The sequence below is a fragment of the Epinephelus lanceolatus genome, chromosome 4, assembly GCF_041903045.1.
Source record: "Epinephelus lanceolatus isolate andai-2023 chromosome 4, ASM4190304v1, whole genome shotgun sequence".
In the NCBI taxonomy this organism is placed as follows: Eukaryota; Metazoa; Chordata; class Actinopteri; order Perciformes; family Serranidae; genus Epinephelus; species Epinephelus lanceolatus.
In genome coordinates this window covers 17217314-17240035 of record NC_135737.1, presented here as the reverse complement: position 1 = coordinate 17240035, position 22722 = coordinate 17217314, and the positions used below count along the sequence as shown (strand labels likewise).

The 22722-nt window shown below is 40.2% G+C and overlaps 1 protein-coding gene across 1 annotated transcript in view; it reads left to right on the top strand.

The window, feature by feature from the left end:
- The first annotated feature begins 7360 nt into the window (after positions 1 to 7360).
- Positions 7361 to 22722, top strand: part of frem2b (FRAS1 related extracellular matrix 2b) — a 56776-nt gene continuing 41414 nt past the window's right edge. Inside the window, exons 1-2 of the mRNA XM_033631018.2 lie at positions 7361 to 12543; positions 13678 to 13767. Of these exons, the coding sequence (XP_033486909.2) occupies positions 7533 to 12543; positions 13678 to 13767 (5101 nt within the window). The 5' untranslated portion in view covers positions 7361 to 7532. The remainder of the gene's footprint in view (positions 12544 to 13677; positions 13768 to 22722) is intronic.

Below are 22722 nucleotides of genomic sequence, written 5' to 3'. Positions count from 1 at the left end.
AAACATGTCAAATATTTAATGGTGGAATCGATGCATTTTCAAAATTTAACACTGTGTCTTATGCATCTCTGGTATGACTTCACAGGAGGTCATCAGTCTTTGCTGTGCAGCTGGGTGCAGAATTCATTTGGCATTGCAGTCCAGCTCTCTGTCAATTAGATGTAGTATGTATCGGCCAGGTTTCGACCTCGCTTCTAAAAATGAACACTGATGCAATAGTCAAGCTCACAGCAGAAATTCAAAATCATTATATAAGGTCTTGAACTAATTAGGCCTGCCAGTCTTTCACTGGTGAGACAACACAGCAACAGTATATAGCTCAAGACAACTTGAACCAAACTGAACACATCTGAAAACTGTATCCACAGGTATGGCATTATTGCTTCATAATAGTTACTATTCCCACTTAGTACCAGATCTGAGTACAAGCAGCACATAAATATGTTTTCAACATAACTGAAAACGTGGTTCAAAGTGGACTTACAGTTTCCTTAACTGATGATTGAAGTTATAATCCCTGTTTTTGGTTAAGATGTTACATGTTAATAATAACAATGAAGCTTTAATGCTGAGGTCAGTACTTTACATTAGCTTCATATTAGTCAATCAAGCCTAATACACATGAAAATACAAATTTACAACAAATTCACTACAGTCAAGTCATATTTTAATTGCATTTGCAACTTTAATTCTTTATTAGTCTCCTAACTTCATGTAGCTGTTGTCATAATTTATTTATGATGTAAAACTCTAGTGTATATGTTGCAATACACTAGATGTATAATGTGATGTTGCCATCTTCTGGCAGTGGCAGTGAAGTATATGATACTCACAGATGCTGGAATTTATAGGGTATTATACGCAAAATGTGCACATTTGAATACTGCAGCTTACTTTCTTAAAATTTAAGAAAAAAAAGTAGATTTTTCCTCATATAAATAGAGGCAGTATAGAGTTTTTCTCCATATACTCTGCAAGAATTTGTTATCTGTGTTTACTTCCTGTGGAGAGGTGAAGATGTGTGAAGGTTATAGGTTCTGTTTATGTCTGTCTGCAGGGGTATTTACCAAACTCAATAAGATCAGCAACACCCCATCAACTGACAAAAATGAGCAAGAGTTTGTCAGTTTGTGTGCTGGTGCTTATTAGAGCTGTCAGCAGTAGAGATGTGTGTACATTTGTGTGAAGTGCTGTGAGGTAGGGGGTTAAAAATCGCCCTTAAGTCTCATAGCTGAATTTCACATCTATCAGGAAGCATGAAAAGCACCTTGTTACAACAGTTAACTCTAACAGATGACAGCTGACTTTGGTGACTTGGGGCTAATGGAAAGATTAAGTCAATTACAGCTTGGCAGGGGGACTTAGGAATATTTGAGACATTCCCCAGACTATTGGAACAATAGGCACTCACATAGATGCTGTCACTCTGAGGCAGTAGATTTCATTTTGTCAGAGTAAATCCAACAAAATGTACTTGGATCTTTTTCTCAAAAATAAATCTTCATAATAACATAACAATGATAACCCTGAAACGCAGTCCAAGAGAAAGCATTACTGTCCCCACATGTGCAGTGTGTGCAGCTTTTTCATGAGCATCTAGTGAATGTGCTCTGTTACGTCTAGATGATATTGTTGCTGACTTAGTCCCCAACTTTAGATCAAACAGCGTAGAAAGAGAACGCATTCAGCTCAGCAGAAACTGGAAACTCAAAAGGATTGTGGAGGATAAAATACAGCAAAGAGGAACTGCAAGAATATGTAGCTGTTAAGCCCACTGCACACAAGAAGATAAAATCCTTACACTTAATTCAGTTTAATGGAAATATTATGGATTATCACCATTTCTTTTTCTAGAATTGCATTGTTTTATTGTGCCATTTTGGGTGTTTTTTTCTTTCTTTTTTTTGTTTAGTAAAAATGAATAAATAATTTTCTTTTAGTGCAGATGGTCAGATGCTAAACAAATTGCATTTTGTGTTTTATAATAATCAATCACAAATCTCACAGTTTTCTGCTGATGAAGAGACAGCATGCAGATGGCACACAGTGACTCCCACCAGGTGAATTCTCATTTCTCTTGCTTTTTGCGCAGCAGAAATGAGTTCAGCCCGCGGGGTGGGCAAACATGTTAAGTGCCTATCAGCTTTAAAACTCATCAGGAGAAGGAAGGCCTGCGGGGTATCTGGCAGCAATCCGATTAAATGATGTAACCTTTGGCCTGTAGGCGACCACACCTCCACAGGATGCCCGAGATTTTGAGTTTTTAATAGCATAAAAGTCTGAAGTCAAAGACGCAGTTTTCAGTTATGGATGAATGGTTAAATGTCTGCTGGTTGGCCTTTACTTGTGTCCTTAACTGCCACCATACCAGTTAGGTTAGTCAGAATATAATGAAAGCAGTTCTGACAGTGCCCTGGTGCCCCTGCAATTGTTTTTGCACTGTTAGAGGCTTTTGGGCACAGCATTACACATCGTATTTCATTAAAATCTGTCTGTAACATGGTGTCCTTACAAGACTGCAACAACATGAAACAATTAATGTCTCAGACAGAGACCTTTATTTTGCACCAGCACAGACTGATGCGTTTTACACAACTTGTTTGTAGGTTGTGGCAGACTTGAGATGATGTAAAACATTGCATTTACCGGATTTAATTTCTTCATAGTATTTCCGGATAACACACCTACATCTTTAGTGTTGTCAAAACTAACATAACATTCTATGAACTCAGCATTTTACATTATTCTAAAAATAACATTTCATAGATTGAATGAATGCCTTCTATGTATGTTAGTTTATTTTTTTTTATCAAAGATTATCAAATGTGCCTAGGCAATATATGCATGCATTAAATCAAGAAAAGAACCAATCCTCAGTTTAAATATGGTGGTACTTACATGACTTGACCACAAGTAACAGCCAGATTTTTGTCTTTTAACACAGAAATTGGTATTTTTTTTTTGTATGTTTGATTTACCTAGATGTTATACTGTATACTGTACCTCCCAACTGCAAAAATATTTAAAGTTTGCAGTTTTGTAGCAAATGCTGTATCTGCATCGCAGATAATATATACAAAAAAAACCTTTACAATACTTAATGAACAATAATGAGCAAAAAATCTGAAGAGTACTTATCAACAATAGAAAACTAACTTAAATAAAAAAGAGGGAGAATTTTTACTATATGTACATGTGAGGTGGACATAGAGTAAGAAGTGAAAAATTAAATGGATAATTAAATTAAATTATAATGTAACATTCTGGTGCACTTATGATACAGATAATGTAAAGATGTTATAAAGATGAATGAGTCTGGGTGAGCATGTTTGTATCAGGTTAGGTCTGTTTGGAGGAAGCATGAGGCTTCACCTTCCACACCCCTGCTCTGACATAGTGGGGCCTGGTTGTACAGGAAGATGGCAGCTGGCAGAAAGAACCTCCTGCTGTGGTTCTTAAGCAGAGCTGGATCAGTCACTTACTGAAAGTGCTCAGCTGTTTGACCAGAGGTTGTAAAGAGGACGTGAGTCATGATGCACAAGTTTGTGCAGCACTGTTTACTATAAAAAAAAAGACTGACATACATTTATTCCCCCTGCATTGGGAAATTACTATTATGATTAAAATCTACATGTAGCAATATATTATATATACATTACTATTGACTAACACTTACATAAAGTATTTTCTGTTTTTGTTTTACAGAATTTACATGAAATTGACATAGATGAATCTTTAAATACAAAATTTCTTTCTATACACTACTAAACAGAAAAAAAAATGTTTTTGTGGCTTAAAATTGGAAGACAGGTGAATATTATTCTGCTTAGATGCCAGGACCATTAGTCACGTTAGCACCACTCTGTTCTGTGGTTTTACTCCTGCATTCTAAACAAACCACTAAAGTCTGAGGTTATGCCCTGCTTTAAGTGATGGTCAACATAATGGGTCCGGAGAGCTTTAGCCTACCACTACATTGTGTCCATACACACACAAATACACACACAGATTTGTGTCCCCATTATTAGTACTTGTTTTTCCTTTTCTTTTGATTGTCCTTGGATTTTTTTTAAATCTATTTTTGTCTCATTTATTTCTCCAAAGCACAGCAATGAACCTATTTGTTAAAAGCGGGCTGTAAATAAACCTTGACTTGTTTTGTAAGCAGTATGATTGCTCTGGCCATATATTATAGTCTTCATACATGGGTCCACACACACCTGGGGAATTCGGGAGCACAAATAAAGAATATGATTAAACTTGACTCGTTCTGCTGCCTTTTTAGATCTGTAGTATCCCAAGAGTAATATAAGCCGGGGAAGATGGATTTGGCTGCTGGTTGGCTCTTCGTTGTGTTTCTATAGGTTACACAATTTACCTTTATAGGGGAAGACTTCAGAGTAGCTGCTGCCACCATTCCGGCTTCAACCATCAAAAGAATTGTCCCTGACAGAGACGTAATGAACTAAAATAGCTTTAATGAGATCAGTGAGGCCGGGGTTGCATTGTCTCCAAGGAATAACCACTAACAGAAATAGTCCTGATAAGTCCAAGGCATTGTTAGAATGGAGTCACTTTAGCAACACTGACACAAACAGAGGGTTAACACCAAAGGAGACAATTATCATAAGTATTTCCAGCCAGAGGAAATTAATTGGAATTGATTAGAGATACTCTCTAAATTCACATTTTATCTAGAAATTATGTTGGATATTGTCATTTGTATTTACTTTATTATTTATTGTTAACCACATTAGGACTTTTTTCCCAGCCACAGTTCAGTAATGCCATAGCTACTCAAGAAAAGTACAAAATACTGAAATATGACAACAAATGCAGAACAATGATAATGGTTGTTAATGTTAATAAAGACAGCGTGTGTACAGACATACAAACAAAATAATGATTACAGGTTTGTTAGGCTATAGATTTCAGCACTGAACACACTGACGCTCTTCCTGCAGCACCTCATTATCTGTGTATCAGGTTATCTTGATGTCACTTCTCTAAGCTCAAGGCACCTTACATGATGCATGTCTCTGTTAACCAGTGTACAATGACAGTGGTGTCACTTTCAGTGTTTGGCCTGTCGGTGTGTGTGTATTGACGACAGGGCAGTGCATTCAGCTGAGAGGAAATTAAAAGTTAATCTTTCCGTACAACAACAATCCGTGGCAGTGTGTGTCTTTGGACTGCTGGTACAAGCACATTTAGTTGTCACCAGTTATCACAAAGCAAAACAAACTGAGTCTCTATAGTGCTAACTGCCACAAAGAAAATCTAAATGAACTCCTGCACAAACAGCTTTGAATATTTTGTTGTCAGTGTTCAGCAGTGAGAAAAGCTTAAAAATGAGCAACCTAAAATCATCTATTGTTACTCTGATAAACATTTATAAGTAGTATTCAAAAGTGAGCTGAACTGCAATATGTCAGCCTAAACCCCACCTGCACCATGTGTATCTTTGCCTCACAATAAATCACCAGCACATCAGGAGTGCGATTGGTATCCTCACTTCCTTTACAGACCAACAGTTCTATCTTCTAAGAAGGATTGGTCGATTACAATAAATTTGATGTAAATGTGATATGACAGAACATCATCAAACTTCCCCTCGCCTCAAAAATAAGCCTGAAGGTTTGGGTATGATCCATTTCCCTCTCTGCCATCGCTGCTGTCAGAAAGTTCTATTCATCTTCTTTTTCATTTTCTCTTGTAACTAGGAGCTGTCAAGGCCTAGGGGCTTTGTCTTGCAGTTTGCTTGGCTATATTTATAATTGGACCCTGTCAACAGTGTCCAGTGCAACTCAACTGCACAGTTTGTTATGGCAGCTACTGTGTACCGATTTTCAACACATGCCAGCTGTGAGACGGTTTGTATGTCATTAATGCGCAACAATAGGTAGGCGCAGACACAGTGGTTGCACCCACTACTTTGTGGAGGGAATGAAAAACATCTAAAGAGGATCAGAGGGGACTGAGCATAGTTGAAGTCAAATTCTTCCTGGCAATATAAAGCTCTAAAGATGCTACACATTGACAGGGGAGCATAAGTATGAGTGTACATCTAATATATACAAAGGCAGTGGGGTAAATCAAACATACAGAACAGCTGCACCTGTAGCTATGATTACCATGGTTGAGTTAGATATATCAGATATTTTCCCCCAATTTTCTGACATTTAAGTTAACGTGAAAACAGTACAAATGTCATATAGGAGCCTGGTAATGAGACAGTATAAGATTTTGACTTTCAGACTCCCCCACAGACACATATAAGTCTAAAATATCTGTGATTCTTATCTGGATGTGTAGTGGTGCTTGACATGCCAAAATCAAACCAACTTTTAATATAATTGAGTCATTCTAACCTGCCTTGCTATGCTGCACAATGTCTGTGTGGGTGTCCTCTTAATCAACACTGGCTCTCCAGATGAGTGGCGCAGAGAGACGCTGGATCATGACTGGGCTTGTCAGGAGCCAGAGGAGAATGCTCTGCTGGGGGAAGCGTCTGACACCTGGAGGACCTGTGTGATGAGAGAGCAGGATAGCAGGGAATGGGACTATGTCATTGCACGACTCTAATAAATAGAACTTTTGACTCATGATTTAAGAGTGGATTGTGGGCTTTTTTGCAGGGTGAAATATGTCAAGATGAGTAGCCGTGTTGTGGCCACATGGATTGGCTGCATTGCATTACTGGAAGCAGTCAGATTCCTGCAGTGCTTCCTTTCCATCAGCTCTGATGTGAATAAAAACATACCACAGTCAAAAGCTGGTATAATGACTTTCCTACATCATGTGCCCCCTATACACAGAACTATACTCTTACACTGGTCATGAAATTTTATGACGGGCTGGTTTTCAGCAGTAATATGAAAGTGGCATATGTGCATAATATCGAGGATAGTGTGCATCATCAGCAGCCCAAACCACGAGAGGGAGACAGAGCATTTCTCCAGTTAGATTATCAGTGAAGACTCTTCTACAGTTGTTACTTCTAATTGCTTTCCTTTATTGCCAGTCTGGGGTGATTGCGTAGCTTTGATTAGAGAACAAATGTAGATAATTAAAACATAACACCTGACAGTGTAAAATGAAGTAATTCGAACATTATATATTCCTGGTCATACTACAGACTATAGATCTTCACCTATACCCAAACATCGCATTATTCATGTATTTTTCTCACCTTATCCAACCTGATGAGGTCCAGCCCACGCGGCATCGTTTTGTGTGCCCAGAATGACACCAGCCACGTCCATTTAAAAGCTGACAAACGCATTCCAGCGGAGATATTAACCAATCGGCTGAAAGGAGGGCGTAACTGTCCTTACTCCAGCAAAGCAGGAGTATGAAGTTTATGTTATCAGTGTACAGCTGCTGTGAGAGAATGGTGCACCTTAGTGCCCATAGGTGCGTGATATTATCCAACTCTGATTTTATCTCCTTGCAACTTTAACCGCCGTACTTAGTTTATAAGGCTGTATGCGCAAAGTTCAACGTGTCTCGTTTGCGGTTCCACACTACAAATGGCTTGGATTATTCCCCCGCATCTGCACGGGACTGGCGCTGCTTTTGTTCTGCTTGCGGTGATTCTGACAGGTGATGCAGTTGCGCAGGGTTTTGACAGCTATGGATTATCATACGCCTTGAGGTCCGAGCTGTCAGAGGACACGATATTGGTTGCCAATAATGGGATCCGCGTGCCTTTCGGGAGATCAGTTTTCATTGATCCCATCAACGATTTGGTTATCCAAGTTCAGCCCGGTGATAGATGCAGCATAACGGTCCTGGACAATGATCCTTTGTCTCAGAGGCCTGGACACTTGTCTCCGAAAAAGTTTCCGTGTGAATTTGGCCCCAACGACGTGAAGTATTCTCACTTTGGCTCCAGGAGTCCTCCGAGGGATAGAGTGAGATTACAACTCAGGTATGACACCCAAACGGATACCATTATAATACCATTTATGATGGAGGTGGAAGTCATTTTCACACAGCTGGAAGTGTTAACCAAAAATATGCCACTCACTGTCGAGACACTGCTCGGCATAAGTAACCCCATTGATAGAAGAATTTTAGAATTCACCTATGATAAAAGTGCACAACAATGCAAGATAGCCTCTCTCTCCAGTGGCAGTGTGCTGCCCAGGTATGGAAAACTTGTGGATGAGGACAGCCTGGGAACAATGGTGGACTGTGATGAATTTATTAAAATGAACATCCGTTATCTGCATACTTTTGCTTTGAAGTCACCAAACAGAGATTACATTCCAATGCTTGTGGAGTTGCATGATAAGGAAGGCAATTTGCTCAAGCAGGAGTTTTTCCAAATTTTGGTGAGGATTAAAGATGGAGAGGAGAACACAGCTCCTAAACCCAGTTTTGTTGCCATGATGATGATGGAGGTAGACCAGTTTGTAATGACAGCAATAACCATGGACATGCTGGCTGCAGAGGATGTTGAGTCTGATCCGGACAAATTAATTTTCAACATCACATCCTCCCTGTCCTTTGAGGAGGGCTACATAGTGAGCACAGATGATAGGAATTTACCAATAACCTCATTTTACCAAGGAGACCTCAAAGACTTGAAAATCGCCTATAAACCCCCTGCTGTGGATTCAGACACTGAGCGGATTTTCCAGATTGAATTTGAGGTTGTGGACACAGAGGGGGCTGTGTCAGACCCTTTTGCTTTCATGATTGTTGTTAAGCCTATGAACACATTGGCCCCTGTGGTGACGAGGAATACTGGCCAGTTACTGTACGAGGGTCAGTCCAGGCCTCTCTCCAGTTCACAGAATCTGGAAATCAGCGATGAGGACAATTTAGACAAAGTCAAAATCACTGTCATTGATGGGCTGAAGCATGGAGAATTAACTGTTCTGGGCTCGAGGAGGAAGTTTTTCACCCCAGCTGACCTTGATGCTGGAGCAGTCATTTATCAACATGATGGCAGTGATACATACAGTGATAATATTATTTTCAGAATGACAGATGGCACAAATGAGGTGGAGTTTCTGTTTCCCATCACTGTTGTGCCAACCGATGATGAGCCTCCCATAATCAATGCCAACACTGGTTTAGTTTTATTCAAAAACCAAATGATGCCAATTTCCTCACTCATGCTCAGTGCCGCAGACATCGACTCAGAGGATTCTTCAGTAAAATTCACAATTGAGCCTCCCTCTTCCACGATTGGACAGGTATTGCTGCGTCAGTCTGAGGCCCCAGAGGACCCATCAACCTGGAAGTTTAATACGGAGGATGAGTTGTATGAGAAAGCAGTGACTGAATGGCTACAGCAGGATATTACTGACGGTAAACTGTTTTACAAGCACATTGGGCCTCACAGCACCAGCACAGTCATGGATCAGTTTGTGTTTAGAGTTCATGATGACAATGACCCACCAAATCAGTCGGGTGAGAGTTCGTTCATTATCAAAATTCTCCCTGTTGATGATGTCCCACCTGAACTGTACCCTGGCACGACTCTACAAATGACTGTGCATGAGTATCAGCTTACTTACTTCCGAAAGAAATTCCTTCGTTACACTGACTTGGACTCAGAGGATCGGGATCTCAAATACACAATCATCAAGCCACCAACGGATACTGATGAGAACAGCCCTGTTGTATTGGGAGCTTTGGTATTAACTGAAAAGCCAAACACTGAAGTCACAGTTTTCAATCAGGCGCAAATTAACCACCATAAAATAGCTTACAAACCGCCTGATCTCGAACTTGGAATTACCAGCCATGTTTTGCAGTTTCAATACACTGTAGAGGATGTTTCTGGAAATACTGTAGAAGGAGTTTTCACTATATTTTTAAAGCCTGTGGACAACAAGCCACCTCAAATAACCAACTCTGGATTTACTGTGCTTGAACGTGGCAGACATATCATCACAAGTGCTGAGCTGGACACCGTAGACACAGACACAGACAGCAAGCAGATATCCTTCACCATTACTCAGCCTCCACTGCATGGCCAGATCCAGTTTACATTCACTGACATGACAAGAGGAGACACTTTCAGCCTAGAGGATATCAGAAATGACAGAATTTCATACATCCATAATGGAGATGAATCAACTGTAGATTTGATGCAAATAGATGTCAGTGATGGCGTCCACATTGTCCCAATTACAATAAAGATTAGTGTGAAGCCAATTGATGATGAGACTCCAACTATCAGTCTCCCAGCTGGCACCATTGGCTCTTACATAGATGTACTGGAAAATGGAGCAACAGAAATCACAAGTAATGTCATTCAGGGGAGAGATGAGGACACAGATGACCTCCGTTTGACCTTTATTGTGGAGGACCCACCATCATTAGGTGAAATCCTGGTGAAAGGCGTCCCATCTGGCACATTCACGCAAGCTGATATCATTAACGGCTTTGTGGTCTATGCTCATACCAGTGGGGAGATAGGCTTGACCACAAAAGAGGACTTTTTCAATCTCACTTTGACAGATATGTCCGATGAGTGGACTGTAGGAGGAAATAAGATCACAGGTGTCAGAGTGCATGTAACTATTCTTCCCCTGGACAGCCAGGCTCCAGAGGTCTTTGTGGGGCCACAGTTCAATGTTGTTGAGGGAGAGAAGAATGTCATTCAAATTCTTCATATAAGTGCTGATGATGCAGACACCTCCAGCGATGACCTCCTCTGCACAATCATTGTACAGCCGACCTCAGGGTATGTGGAAAATATCTCCCCTGCCCCAGGCTCAGAGAAATCCAGGTCCGGGACAGCTATCAGTGCTTTCACCATCAAGGACATCAGACGGAATCACATTTACTATGTTCAAAGCATTCACAAAGGAGTCGAGCCAGTGGAGGACAGGTTTACGTTCAGATGCTCTGATGGCATCAATTTCTCTGAAAGGCACTTTTTCCCTATCTCCATAATCCCCTCTAATGATGAAAAGCCGGAGATTTACATGCGAGAGTTTGTAGTTATGGAGGGCATGAACATAGTCATTGACACTCCCATTCTGAATGGTGCTGATGCAGATCTCCCCTCTGATCAGCTCACATTTATTATTACCAAACCCCCCAAGCACGGATTTATTCTCAATCAGCTCACTACTGGCACTATCCCTGTCTCTAACTTCACCTTGGATCAGATCAGGGAGGCCTCCAGCATTGTGTATGAGCATGATGACTCAGAAACCACAGAGGACAGCTTTGATATTGTTCTCACAGATGGAAAGTTCAGTGTAGAGAAAACAGTAATTGTTATGATTATCCCTGTGGACGACGAGACCCCGAGGATGGCAATCAATGACGGCCTTGAAATTGAAATAGGTGACGTGAAAGTCATAAACAGCAATGTTTTAAAAGCTACTGATTTGGACTCTGAGGATAGCATGCTGACTTATATTATTCGCTTTGGGCCCGGTCAGGGGTATTTACAGAGGGCAACGCCTTCTGGGACATTGCAAAATATCACAGTTGGAATGAACTTTACACAAAATGAAGTTGATCAAGATTTAATTGTGTACAATCATAATGGGCAAGAGGGGATTCGAGACCTCATCAAATTTGATGTGACCGATGGTATCAACCCTTTGATTGACAGATACTTCTATGTCACAGTGGGTGGCATTGACATGGTTTTCCCAGATGTGATCAGTAAAGGTGTCTCCCTTAAAGAGGGAGGCAGAGTTACCTTGACAACAGACCTGCTCAGCACCAGTGACCTCAACAGCCCAGACGAACACTTGGTTTTCACAATCACAAGAGCTCCCATGAGAGGACACCTGGAGTGCACTGACACACCTGGGATGCCCATCTCATCCTTCACACAGCTCCAGCTGGCTGGCAACAAAGTCTACTACATCCACACTTCTGATGATGAAGTGAAAATGGATAGCTTTGAATTTGAAGTGACTGATGGCTACAACCCTGTGTTCCGCACTTTCCGCATCTCCATCACAGATGTGGACAATAAAAAGCCTGTGGTAACAATTCATGGCCTGGTGGTGACCGAGGGAGAGAACAAACTCATCACGCCCTTTGAGCTAACAGTGGAGGACAGAGACACCGTTGACCGCCTCTTGAAGTTCACAGTCACTCAAATCCCAGTTCATGGTCGCCTGCTCTTTAACAACACCCGGCCTGTCACCTCTTTCACAAAGCAGGACCTGAATGAAAACATGATCAGCTACAAGCATGATGGCACAGAGAGTACAGAGGACAGCTTCTCCTTTACTGTCACTGACGGCACTCACACAGACTTTTACATTTTCCCCGACACGGTATTTGAGACGCGAAAGCCCCAAATGATGAAGATTAGCATCCTTTCAGTGGATAATGGGGTACCACAGATTGTGGTGAACAAGGGTGCCCCAACGTTGCGGGTTCTGGAGACTGGCCACCTGGGGTTTGTGATCACCAGGAAGACCCTTAAAGCAGAGGACAGAGACAGTGTTCAGAATTCTGTGAACTTTAGGATGACTGTTGCCCCAGAACACGGCTACCTGATCAACCTAGGCAAAGGAAATGCCACTATCAACACCTTCACACAAGGTAAGAGAGCTACATTTCAAACAACTTTGCATTACTGTGACATGCTGTTGGATTTGTAACACACTGCAAGGGCTCATATTGGAGACAGTTTTTTAATTCCCTTGAGCCCACTCTCAAACTCGCTTTACATTTACTTACTCTGCTAAATGTACTCCCTTGTGATGCCTGAAAAATGCTGAGTTCAAACATAAGATTTTTGTTTTCACTCAGGAGACTGCCTATTTACAGAAATGATGTATGCCAGTGCCTCAGGCTGACCAGATCTCACTAGGAGAGTGCATTTTTCAAACAGTGCCTAATGTATTTCACTTTGGGAGAGAAATGATGGTGATTTGTACATTACCAGAGTCATATTTTCTAACAGAGGGAAAGGGGATTACAGACATGATGATAGATAGGTGGAATGCCTGGCTCACAGCAGACCACTGGCTATGCAAACATAAGTACAGATGTTATATTTCAAGCAGACCAGAGGGGTGTCTTGGTAAATCTTAGTAAATGCGAAAAATCAGGGTAGCAGCATCAGTGTACAGTCAATATCCATGTATTCCCTACTTTTATTTACTGAGTCACTGTGAGATGCTTTCCCCAAGAGGCCTGTTCAATATTTCAAGAGTTCTCACAAGAATAAACAGACAGTAAATAAAGACACTATCTCCTGGGCATTTGAAAATCGTGGCTATGCATTTTTATGCATCGGTCCCTTTGAAGGGAAATGTTTTGACATCAAATATTGAAGACGGCAAGGGCTGTAAACTCCACAATCTTCCAGATCCAGGGCTATAAAGAACCCTGTCTAGCACCACACTATCAGGAGGGCAAACAGACCACTGTGATGGAGCCCCAATAATCAAGCTTTTCTTTATGTTATTTGTCATTCAGAAGTCTAGATATACAGTCCTTGTTACCAGGCAGTTTCTCGTTTCAGATACCCCAGGCACTATACACCAGGCACATATCTCCGCACCGTCTCAGCGTGCAGTCTTAAAGCAGGGCTCGAGTGAAGTTATTGACAAAAAGTCTATTAGGAACAAACTGGGCATATTTCCCATTTGTCATTTCAGTCTCATAACTAATGTAAACTTTTATGATAACTGTATCATGGATATTTATGCAAATGTATTTCTTTTTCAGCTGACATTGACGACATGAACATATGCTATGTTTTGAGGGATGGCGACAATGCTACAAATGACATCTTTTATTTTTCCATTGAGGACAGTGGTAAGTTAATTGACCTGAACATGTCCTTGTGAAATTATACTCTGTGGTAAGCACACCATTAAGATGCTGAATTTTGAACTTCAAGAAACTCTTACTTATTTTCAAAAGGAAAGGAAAAGCATGTGTGTGCTTCATAATGTGCCTAATTTAGCAGAATTACTAAGCAAAAGCTGTGTGCACAGATGGGAGGAATTTCCAGAACAATAACTTTACACTGCTCCTTATTTCAGCATGAGTTAATGATAGAATAGGCATGCAGTGAACAACACGGAAAGAATAATATTCTATTTATTGCTAACTTTTGTTTATGTCATGCTCCATTAATTTCCATTTAACCAATAGTTCTGAAACAAAAAATCTGAATGTCAGAGCTTCCACTCTTATTAGCCTTTTTCTGAACATTCATGTTAGTCTTATTGTGCAGTATAACATAGGTACAGTCCTATAGCACCCCACCCATGATAACCCATTATTGTTTTGCATAGAACAGCTTCCTTATTTAGAGAGTAATGATTAATTTAGCAAGTAAGTAATTAGTAGAACAATTAGCAAAGACCTTCCTTCCACTGTAGATATGTAATCAGGCACAGGCTCAGTGAATGGTTTGAGGCAATCATGCCGGTGTTGCCGATTAGCAGAAGCAGCGTGCCTGACAGTGTGTCCTTTCTGCTACCCTTCAGCCATGATGAGTGAGCACAAAGGACCTTTCTAATCTAAGGGGCCCTCTTTTCCCACAAGCACCTCAGTGGGCCCCCATACACATTATCTCATCTCTCGACTTGGGACTAATCTGTGGCTTCAGTTCAATAATAGACAGGTTAACATCAATGCCAACAGGTGGATGGGGTGCTAATCAGTGATGACTAAAATGAAGGGGACAACTCCTCATCAGAGGGTGATACTGAATGCAAGTGCTTTACCTGAGCTGCTGGCAAATGCCAAGCCCATGCAGAGCTCTTTTGTTGTTGAGTGAGGTTCAGTTAGTGCCTTTACTATTGTCTCAATTGGGTTATTTTTCAAGGATCTCTCTGGACTTTCCTTCCTCTGTCGCGTTCTTTCACTTTTTAGCTTGGTTAATGCTTGATGACATGTATCCCACACTGGTAGTTTATCTTTCAGAAATGGCAATTAGATTCACTTTTTCCAGCACTCCCTTCAATTTTTACATCACTTTTAGACTTGATAAGAGGATTTAAAACAGCATATGTTGTATTCTGCCCTCATTCATAGTTGTGTGCTCAAATAATACAAAATATGAAATTGCAACAGTCACATCACATAGCTCTAAGTTATCATTCAGTGGCATGGGACTTGTGCTTTATGTTTGCACCTAAATGGCCTGACAAATTGCTCGAGTCTTGCTGGATGACCCATCCATAAGGATTCAACACATACTGCACTGCAGCTTGTAAGGCAGTCAGTGAACATTTTTTAATAAGATTTAAGCTGTGCTGGTGGCTGCCCTAAATCCCCAGACAGAGCCTCCAGCTCTTTGAACAGTCGTGTTGGGGAGGAGCTGAATGGTGTTCACTGGCACACAGCTGCACTATGTCATGTTCAGCGGTGGAAAACATTCTCCTCCTCACTTCAAGTTCATTGGGAAATTTACCAACTGCACTTGGCATTTTTTTTAGGGTGAAAAGTTACTTTTCATGTTGCAGCTGCTCAGTGGGATTCCAGGAGTTTTTGGCTAACAGCTGTGATGAACCATGAATGTGTGCACAGCTTTAAGTATGTGTATGACTGCCAATTAATATTGGCAATGAAATGTTTCAGCATATGAATGAGTTTTAGGGTTGTGGCGTGTTTACAGTACATACATACAATACTAATACAATACTGTGAAGCAGGATTGAAACCAGGGTTGTAGCTAATAATGGCTGATTATCCCCTTAAAACAGCTGATTAATCATTTAATCTATAACATGGCAGAAAGTAGTAATTAAAACCCTTTTACATTTTCAGTGCCGGACCTAGCACATTTTACACCCTAGGCAAGCTTCCCCCATTTTCTCTTACTCTAATGCTCTCCACATACCCACCACTCCACCATACCCATAAATGCTCTTGCAGCATGACAGCACACCTAACAAGATCTAGCCTGATAAATTATTTTAACAATTTATCAGTTGTCACTCTTACTGTAGATTAATTTTCAGTTTATCTGACAATTGATTCATTGTCTAATCATCTCAGTTCTAGTTAAAGCCACTAACCTATTTCTTATCTCTTTGCCCTTTGCTTAAAGATGGGTTGTCTGCACTAAGATCAGTGCTCCACACATACAATTGTTAAAGGATTTGTACTGACTACATTGTCAATGCAAAATTAGAGTGACTTAAATCCTGAATCCATCATATGGCAGGGCACACATTTTTTCTCTTGGCATGTTGTTTTGCAACAGGAAAATGAATGGAAAGTGCCAAGCCATTCATTATCCTCAATCCAAATACTTATAGCAGTTTGACCACAAGGTTGTTTTAGCTGTTGAAGCTGAGATCATGGTTTCACTGAGAGATGGATTGTTTTGGTGCAGGGCACAGTCTTGGCTTTTTTAAATTGAGCTGCCAGGGGCTGAGATCTTCTTGGCAGCAATGCATCTGCTGCTTGATGTGTCATTTCAACTTTGCTGTTCAGAGTCTTAATTTAAATCTATGTTTAATCTGAACTACTCTTGTCAATTGTTTGGCACACTTCTGTGTGAATATTGGCTGCAATAATGACCTTTGCATTAAGTGGTGAAATATTCATGAATTTATAAGAACTGGATGGCAAACACTCAGTAGGATGTTTGTTTAGCTGGATAAATTATTCTTATGCAATTTAGATGAAGAGAAGTTGCTGCTTCACTCAATTAACTTGGCCACATATAGACAACAGATGGGCTTTTTGCCACAAATAATAACATGGCAATTAGGCCACATCCCAAAATTTTTAATTAGTATGTGTCACAATAAAAGGATTTTTACTATTTGACTAAAACACTATTTCTAGCCCTGTTTTGGTAGAACAAACATAATGACAAAACTGACAACAATTATATTGAAAATTCTTTGTAATAGTGTATAATCATTGGTAATTTGTGGACTTTATGTGTTATTTTTTCCTCTGTCTCCAGTTCCTTCCTTATTTTAGAGATCTTGCACCCTGCCGTACAGCTTTATTTAAAGTGCTCCTTTTTTCCAAAAAGGAAATAACAGGGCTTGTTTTCTCAGAGCTGCTTGTGTGTCTTACTATTTGTCAAGCTTGTCAAAGCTTCGCATGAATGATCACAGAGGACTGATATTACACATATTAATTTGTGGGTGTCTGTTTCCTGTTTTAACAAGACATCACACCTGGACAGCGAAGTCATGAACAGACGAGTGGGACTGAAACCTCTTAAAATGCTCAGAAATTGTCTTGTTTAGGACACAACTGGTATCTGGATGTTTGTATATCTATGTGCGCTGGGGAGGGGACTGATTCTGTCATTCTAAGTCAGTTAATTGCTATGTTTTGGTGGACTCCAGCCCACCCCTTGTGTCCTGAGGATTCGGATGTATTCAGGTGAGCTTACCTGTGCACACACAAGCCCTGGCATTCCCAGGCAATTGTTTGTGGAGCTGAATCCCTGTCTGCCTGCAGCCAGTCAGTCAGCATCAGGGATGTTCCTACCGACAGACAAACTGCTGTAGCCTTTGTTTTTCATTCCAAGCACTCACTACCAACTCATTTTTTTACTGAGCTTCAAAGAGGCAGCAAAAGATCATTGATTGTTCAGTTCATAAAAATATGCTACTTCTGAAGGTCAAACTCCACAGCTATGTCCAAAGTTTCCTTGTGTTTCCCATTTAGCTTGTGAGATTTGTTTAGTATGTGCATAGAGTATGAAAATCAATTATTCAGATTTATAGATGAATGGGTAAAATTCCTGACTGGAGCATTTTCTTCTGACATAGCAGCCCCTGAAACAGAGAGAAATTTCAAGTTCCTCCTTTCAAGTTTCCAATGCAAGTCAGCGCCGCCCTCCTCAACAAGCGTGTTTTGTTTGTTATTTCTGCCTCATGTAACAAGATAGGTTCAGGTCATCGTGAGTACCTTGACCTAATAAATCCTCCGAACCATTTTGGAATGCAGTAACATCTGCCGTGTAGATCTTCTACATCTTCCATGTTATCTGTGTGTAATCGCTTGTGACACTGAGTGCATACTTGAATCCGTTTCCCCTCCTGTCTAATCCCAGGTTAGGGGGGATTATCTTTCTCTCCATAGCGTGCTAGAGCACAACAAAAGTAAGGGGAAACATGCACTCACATGCAGTTGTGAGGTTAATATAGACTTTGTGTATGCTATAATATCCCCATCGCCACACAGGTGATGACTCTGCAGTTCTCTGTGTGTTTCTATCCTGTTATTAATGAAAATGTCTCCCCTACACTTTTCTTAGGGTGTATAATATTCCTCTGTCCTTGGGAACCTACAGTATAGTGTAAATCATATGGATAAAGTATGCTTTAAGCTTCAACAAATTACATAGCTGGTCCAGTTGTTGTGTTGTAAAGGGATTTTTGGGGCGTTAGGTTTTCCTCATATTCCATCTGTGCTGCAGCCAATAAAATATTAGGTAGTCGTTTTATTGTTATGGAAAAATGCTTTGTGATAAAACATCTGGAAGCTGATTAGAGGAACTATTCCTGGGTAACAGCTGCTTCACTTTGGGGATGAAAAACTGAATTACAGCGAGGATTTGGGCTAATCGTTTTAGATAGAGAGTGATTTTCGCGTCTCACTGATCCCTTATGACCTTAGCCGCTAACTTTGAGTTAGAATTTTCTCACCGGTCTGCATTGCAGTTGTATTTTCAATGCTTATTACCCAGCACCAATCTTCTCTATTCAACACAACACAGCAAGGTGTATCTGCAAATTATTTTCCTTCAATGCGCGTGAACAGCAGAGGAGTAAAGTCTTCTTCTTCTTAAAAAAAGCCACTATTAATGATTGGCTCATTGTACAACGGAAGTCAGCCAAAACATGTTGATGAGAGGTTTCATTTTCATATCATGAATAAGCCAATGAAGATTTTTCTTTTTACTTGAATTTCATTGGCTTACGTTTTTTGGATTGCTATAAGCAGTTTGTTTTATGCTTCTTTTTCTCCATTGTAGTTTGTTTTCTCTTGAGTGCCAAATACTGCTAAAAAGTCTGTGTTTAGTCAAAAAAAAGCATCGTCTACTGTGTGAGATGTGTCTACAGGGACAGGAAAAGAGAGCTCTTAATGTATTAATGATCAATTATGATTTAGAAGAGTGACAGCATCTTATAAATGTATCATTACTGTAGTGATTGCATATCACATAGGATTTGGGTTAAACGTGGCTAGGACCCTTTCACACTGACGTGCCCTCATTTTCCTTTTAAAAACGAGAGGGGAAAACCTTATGTGATGATTCCCTTCCTCTGTCTTAATATGCTGCCAAAGTAAGTGTGTGGAGCCAAGGTTAACAAAGCAAAGGCAAATTCCCAAAAGTATAGAAACCCCAGGTCCAGGCTTGTTCCCTGGATGATGATATGTGTCGTCATACCTGCCTTAGGATATCAGTCTAGCAGAACTGGGGTTGTTCAAGCAATACATTTGTAGAAAATCCCTCTTATGTGGAAAAAGTGTGTAGTCCCATCAAACTAGAAAAAGACATATAGCTCTCTAGCACTGGCAATAGTAGAAGATAATAAATGTGGAAAATGGATTGGAAAACTGAATTATTCAGCAAAATGAAACCATTTTAGTGTCTTTTCATCTACAATGAAAGCAAAATTAAAATTATGGGAGCACTCCATTTGTGTCTTGTTTGATTTTTGGCCGTAACATATCAAACACTTTAATGAGACTGTGTTTTGACAAATCTGATATTCCCAAAAAACAGCAGGAACCCTAAGCCCCAGTCGTTGCTGTGACATCTCTCTTTTCACAGTGGCAGAGCTTTTGTTCAATTTTGCAAAATCACTCTGGATAATGTGTTTTTGGCCCCTGAATCCCAGCAGTGGGCCGGAGCTGCTCCTCTCAGCCCTGCTGCATGATAAGCCTGTGACTGCTGGGCTAAGGCTGTAGTGTCACAACTCTCTCCAGCTTAGCCAGGGTTTCAGGATTGGAGCCCAATGCAGGGTACATCTCCTTTGTAGACACTTTTTATGCAGAAAGATTCACACATACACAGTCGCACACACAAATCACCCACCATCTATCCATCTCGGGGCCAGCTGCCTGATCCCATAATCAGAGATGAAGCTGGCACTGCTAAAATGTTGCATCAAGATGCTGGGCATCAACTGCAGTTTAATTGATAACTGCTTTGTCTTTGATTTCAAGCTGTTGTCTCTTTTGATTAGGCTGCTATGATGTAGGCCAGGCAAAAATCAGCTCCTTTCATTTTGGTATCATCAGCATTTCAGTATGCCAAGAAAATATATACAGTACTGGGGAATTGAAAATGTTACACAGTTTGAAGTAAACTCTCTTGAGAAGGTTTGCATTTCATATTCTCCCTATGAACATGGTTGGAGTGTCTTGAGAGTAACAGGGCTCTCATCTCATAAAAGGTGCTGATGAAATCCTTTGGGGATTCTGTGTGTGGATCAAGCTCCCTCTCACCACCACCTCCACCAACACCTGCTTTCCTCCATAAGGGAAGCCTGATAGGCAGGATATGAGAAGCCATCTAGAAGAGAATTGGGAGGGAAGAGCAGTCAGAAGAGATGAAAGATAGAAGTGCTCTGTTGGTCCCATTATTGGTGGGGGCAAGGCGTCAAGCTGCTTCCTGTCGCCTGTAGCAATGGCATGAATGTGCTGATGTGCAGTTCACTCTCTAAACACCGCTTGTGTTGACAAGTTGTGAGGGCTCAAATGTAGTAGGTGAGCCCTGCGGGTATGCAGCCTCATCTACATATGAATAGAAATTATTATGATATTTGCCATAGACTTGATTAGTCTACCGCAAATATAGGCTCATCTTCTTTTAAATTCTTGGTCCATGTGGCTTTGAGGAGGATAAAAAAGACATTAAAACATGTGTGGAACAACCAGGGAAATGTCCAGAGCGCCAGATCATCCCTCCCCCCATGAAGAATAGTGAGGAATGTCTTGCTGCCTGAAATTAACTAGACCATGCCTGGGCTTATCTTGGTTTTCCAGGACCTGGGCTTTGAGTGAGGAGTTACATATTAGCAAGTAAATGGGAAGAGGGAAACAAAGATAGGCCACAGGGTACAGGTCTAGACCACTTGGCAATCTGATACAGCGGTTACATTTAGCTCCTTAAATCCCCAAGTAATTGGCAGAAGCTATTACAATTACCTCTAAATTGTTCTGTAATACTTTAAAGGTTATCACTGGTCAATGAGTCATAGGCAAAAACCCTTATTTTCAGCACATTGTGTTTCATTAAAGGCAGGGGACATTTAGTGCTATTGGGCCCTTGTGAAACCTTTGGGATAGTCAGCTAACAGATTTAATTGACACTTAATTTACCTTCTAAAGAGAGTTAATAATTTTTAAAGGGCATTCTGTGTGCGTGACTTAAAATGTCACAGATAGAGGTGTTGGCAACAATGCAATTTCAGCATTCCTCTCATGTTTATCCCCTTTGACTTTTAGCTTTTGTCCTTCAGATCTAATAGTTTTCTGTGTCTGGGAAATAGAAGTCATTTCATCTTATTACTTTATTCTATTCCTCGGGGGTCCAGGTGTTGAGCTCCATACACCAGGTCGTGCATCTCTGAGTTAGCTTTGAACACCTATGGTCTCTGAATAGCAGCCTGACATAGAGAGCAGCTTTTTGAAGCTTGTGAACTTTACTTTTTGTTGAGAGTTTTTGACATATTTGATGCTAACTTTATGTGGCATGTTTGCAGAGTTTTTGCCATTTTGTGCTCAGTTGATATAGCCCATTTATTGTCAGGCGTCTTTAGATTTAGAAACACTTTGTTGCTGCCTTTGTATTTCAGAATAATGACTGCTGATACAACATCATTGCTTATCACAACTGCTAATAGAATGGTCAATTGATGGTGTAATAACCATTCTGTGTAGATGTCATTTGTCAAGTTTGAAATTATGAGTTTTTAAATTATGTTTGACTATTTTAGTTATCTGCTGCAAACCAAATCTCCCATCAAACAATAACAATAATGACTATAAAGATTGAAATGTCAGCTCATGTTATGTGGCTTAAAACTCTGCATTCAGTACAGGCTTGAATAGTTCAATACATAGTAAGCTACTGATTAGTATAATCTATGTTATACTCTTACAGCATAAATAATAATAAAATAATTGTAATAGTTACAGTATATTATGATAATGCATTTTCTGTTCAACCATTGCACCAGCTTATATTCAGAAACTAACACAGTGGCAATAGTTTGCCCAAATTATAATTATATATATATATGTATATGTATATATATATATATATATATATATATATAGAGAGAGAGAGAGAGATAAATCAGATATAACTAGAAGATAGGATTAAATATACTACTTTTATATAATACCAGAATTATACAATCCCTGTACACAAATACGCTTCAGAATGTTATTTGCATGGCCACTACTACACCCAAAAAGTCACAGAATTCATCCTTGCAACTACCAGAGTGTCCCTGACTTTGCACAAAAAAATTCATTCTCAGTAGACATCCAGAAGTTGTTGTTTTTTTTTTGTTTTTGTTACAATGATTCAAACCCCAGGAAGAAATACATGCAGTTTGAGGGTCTAAATAAGAAGTTGCAAGCATCCTTAGAAGTAATCTTCTTTTAACATACCTGTAAATGTTTTTGAACCCTGGGTTTGTTTCACTGCACAGACTAATCTGCAGTCCAATATTACGAGAAGGAGACAATAACAGCACTAAATCCTTAGACATTTTCTCCCCTCTTTTCATGAATGCAGACTAGCATGCTTATCTTTAACAT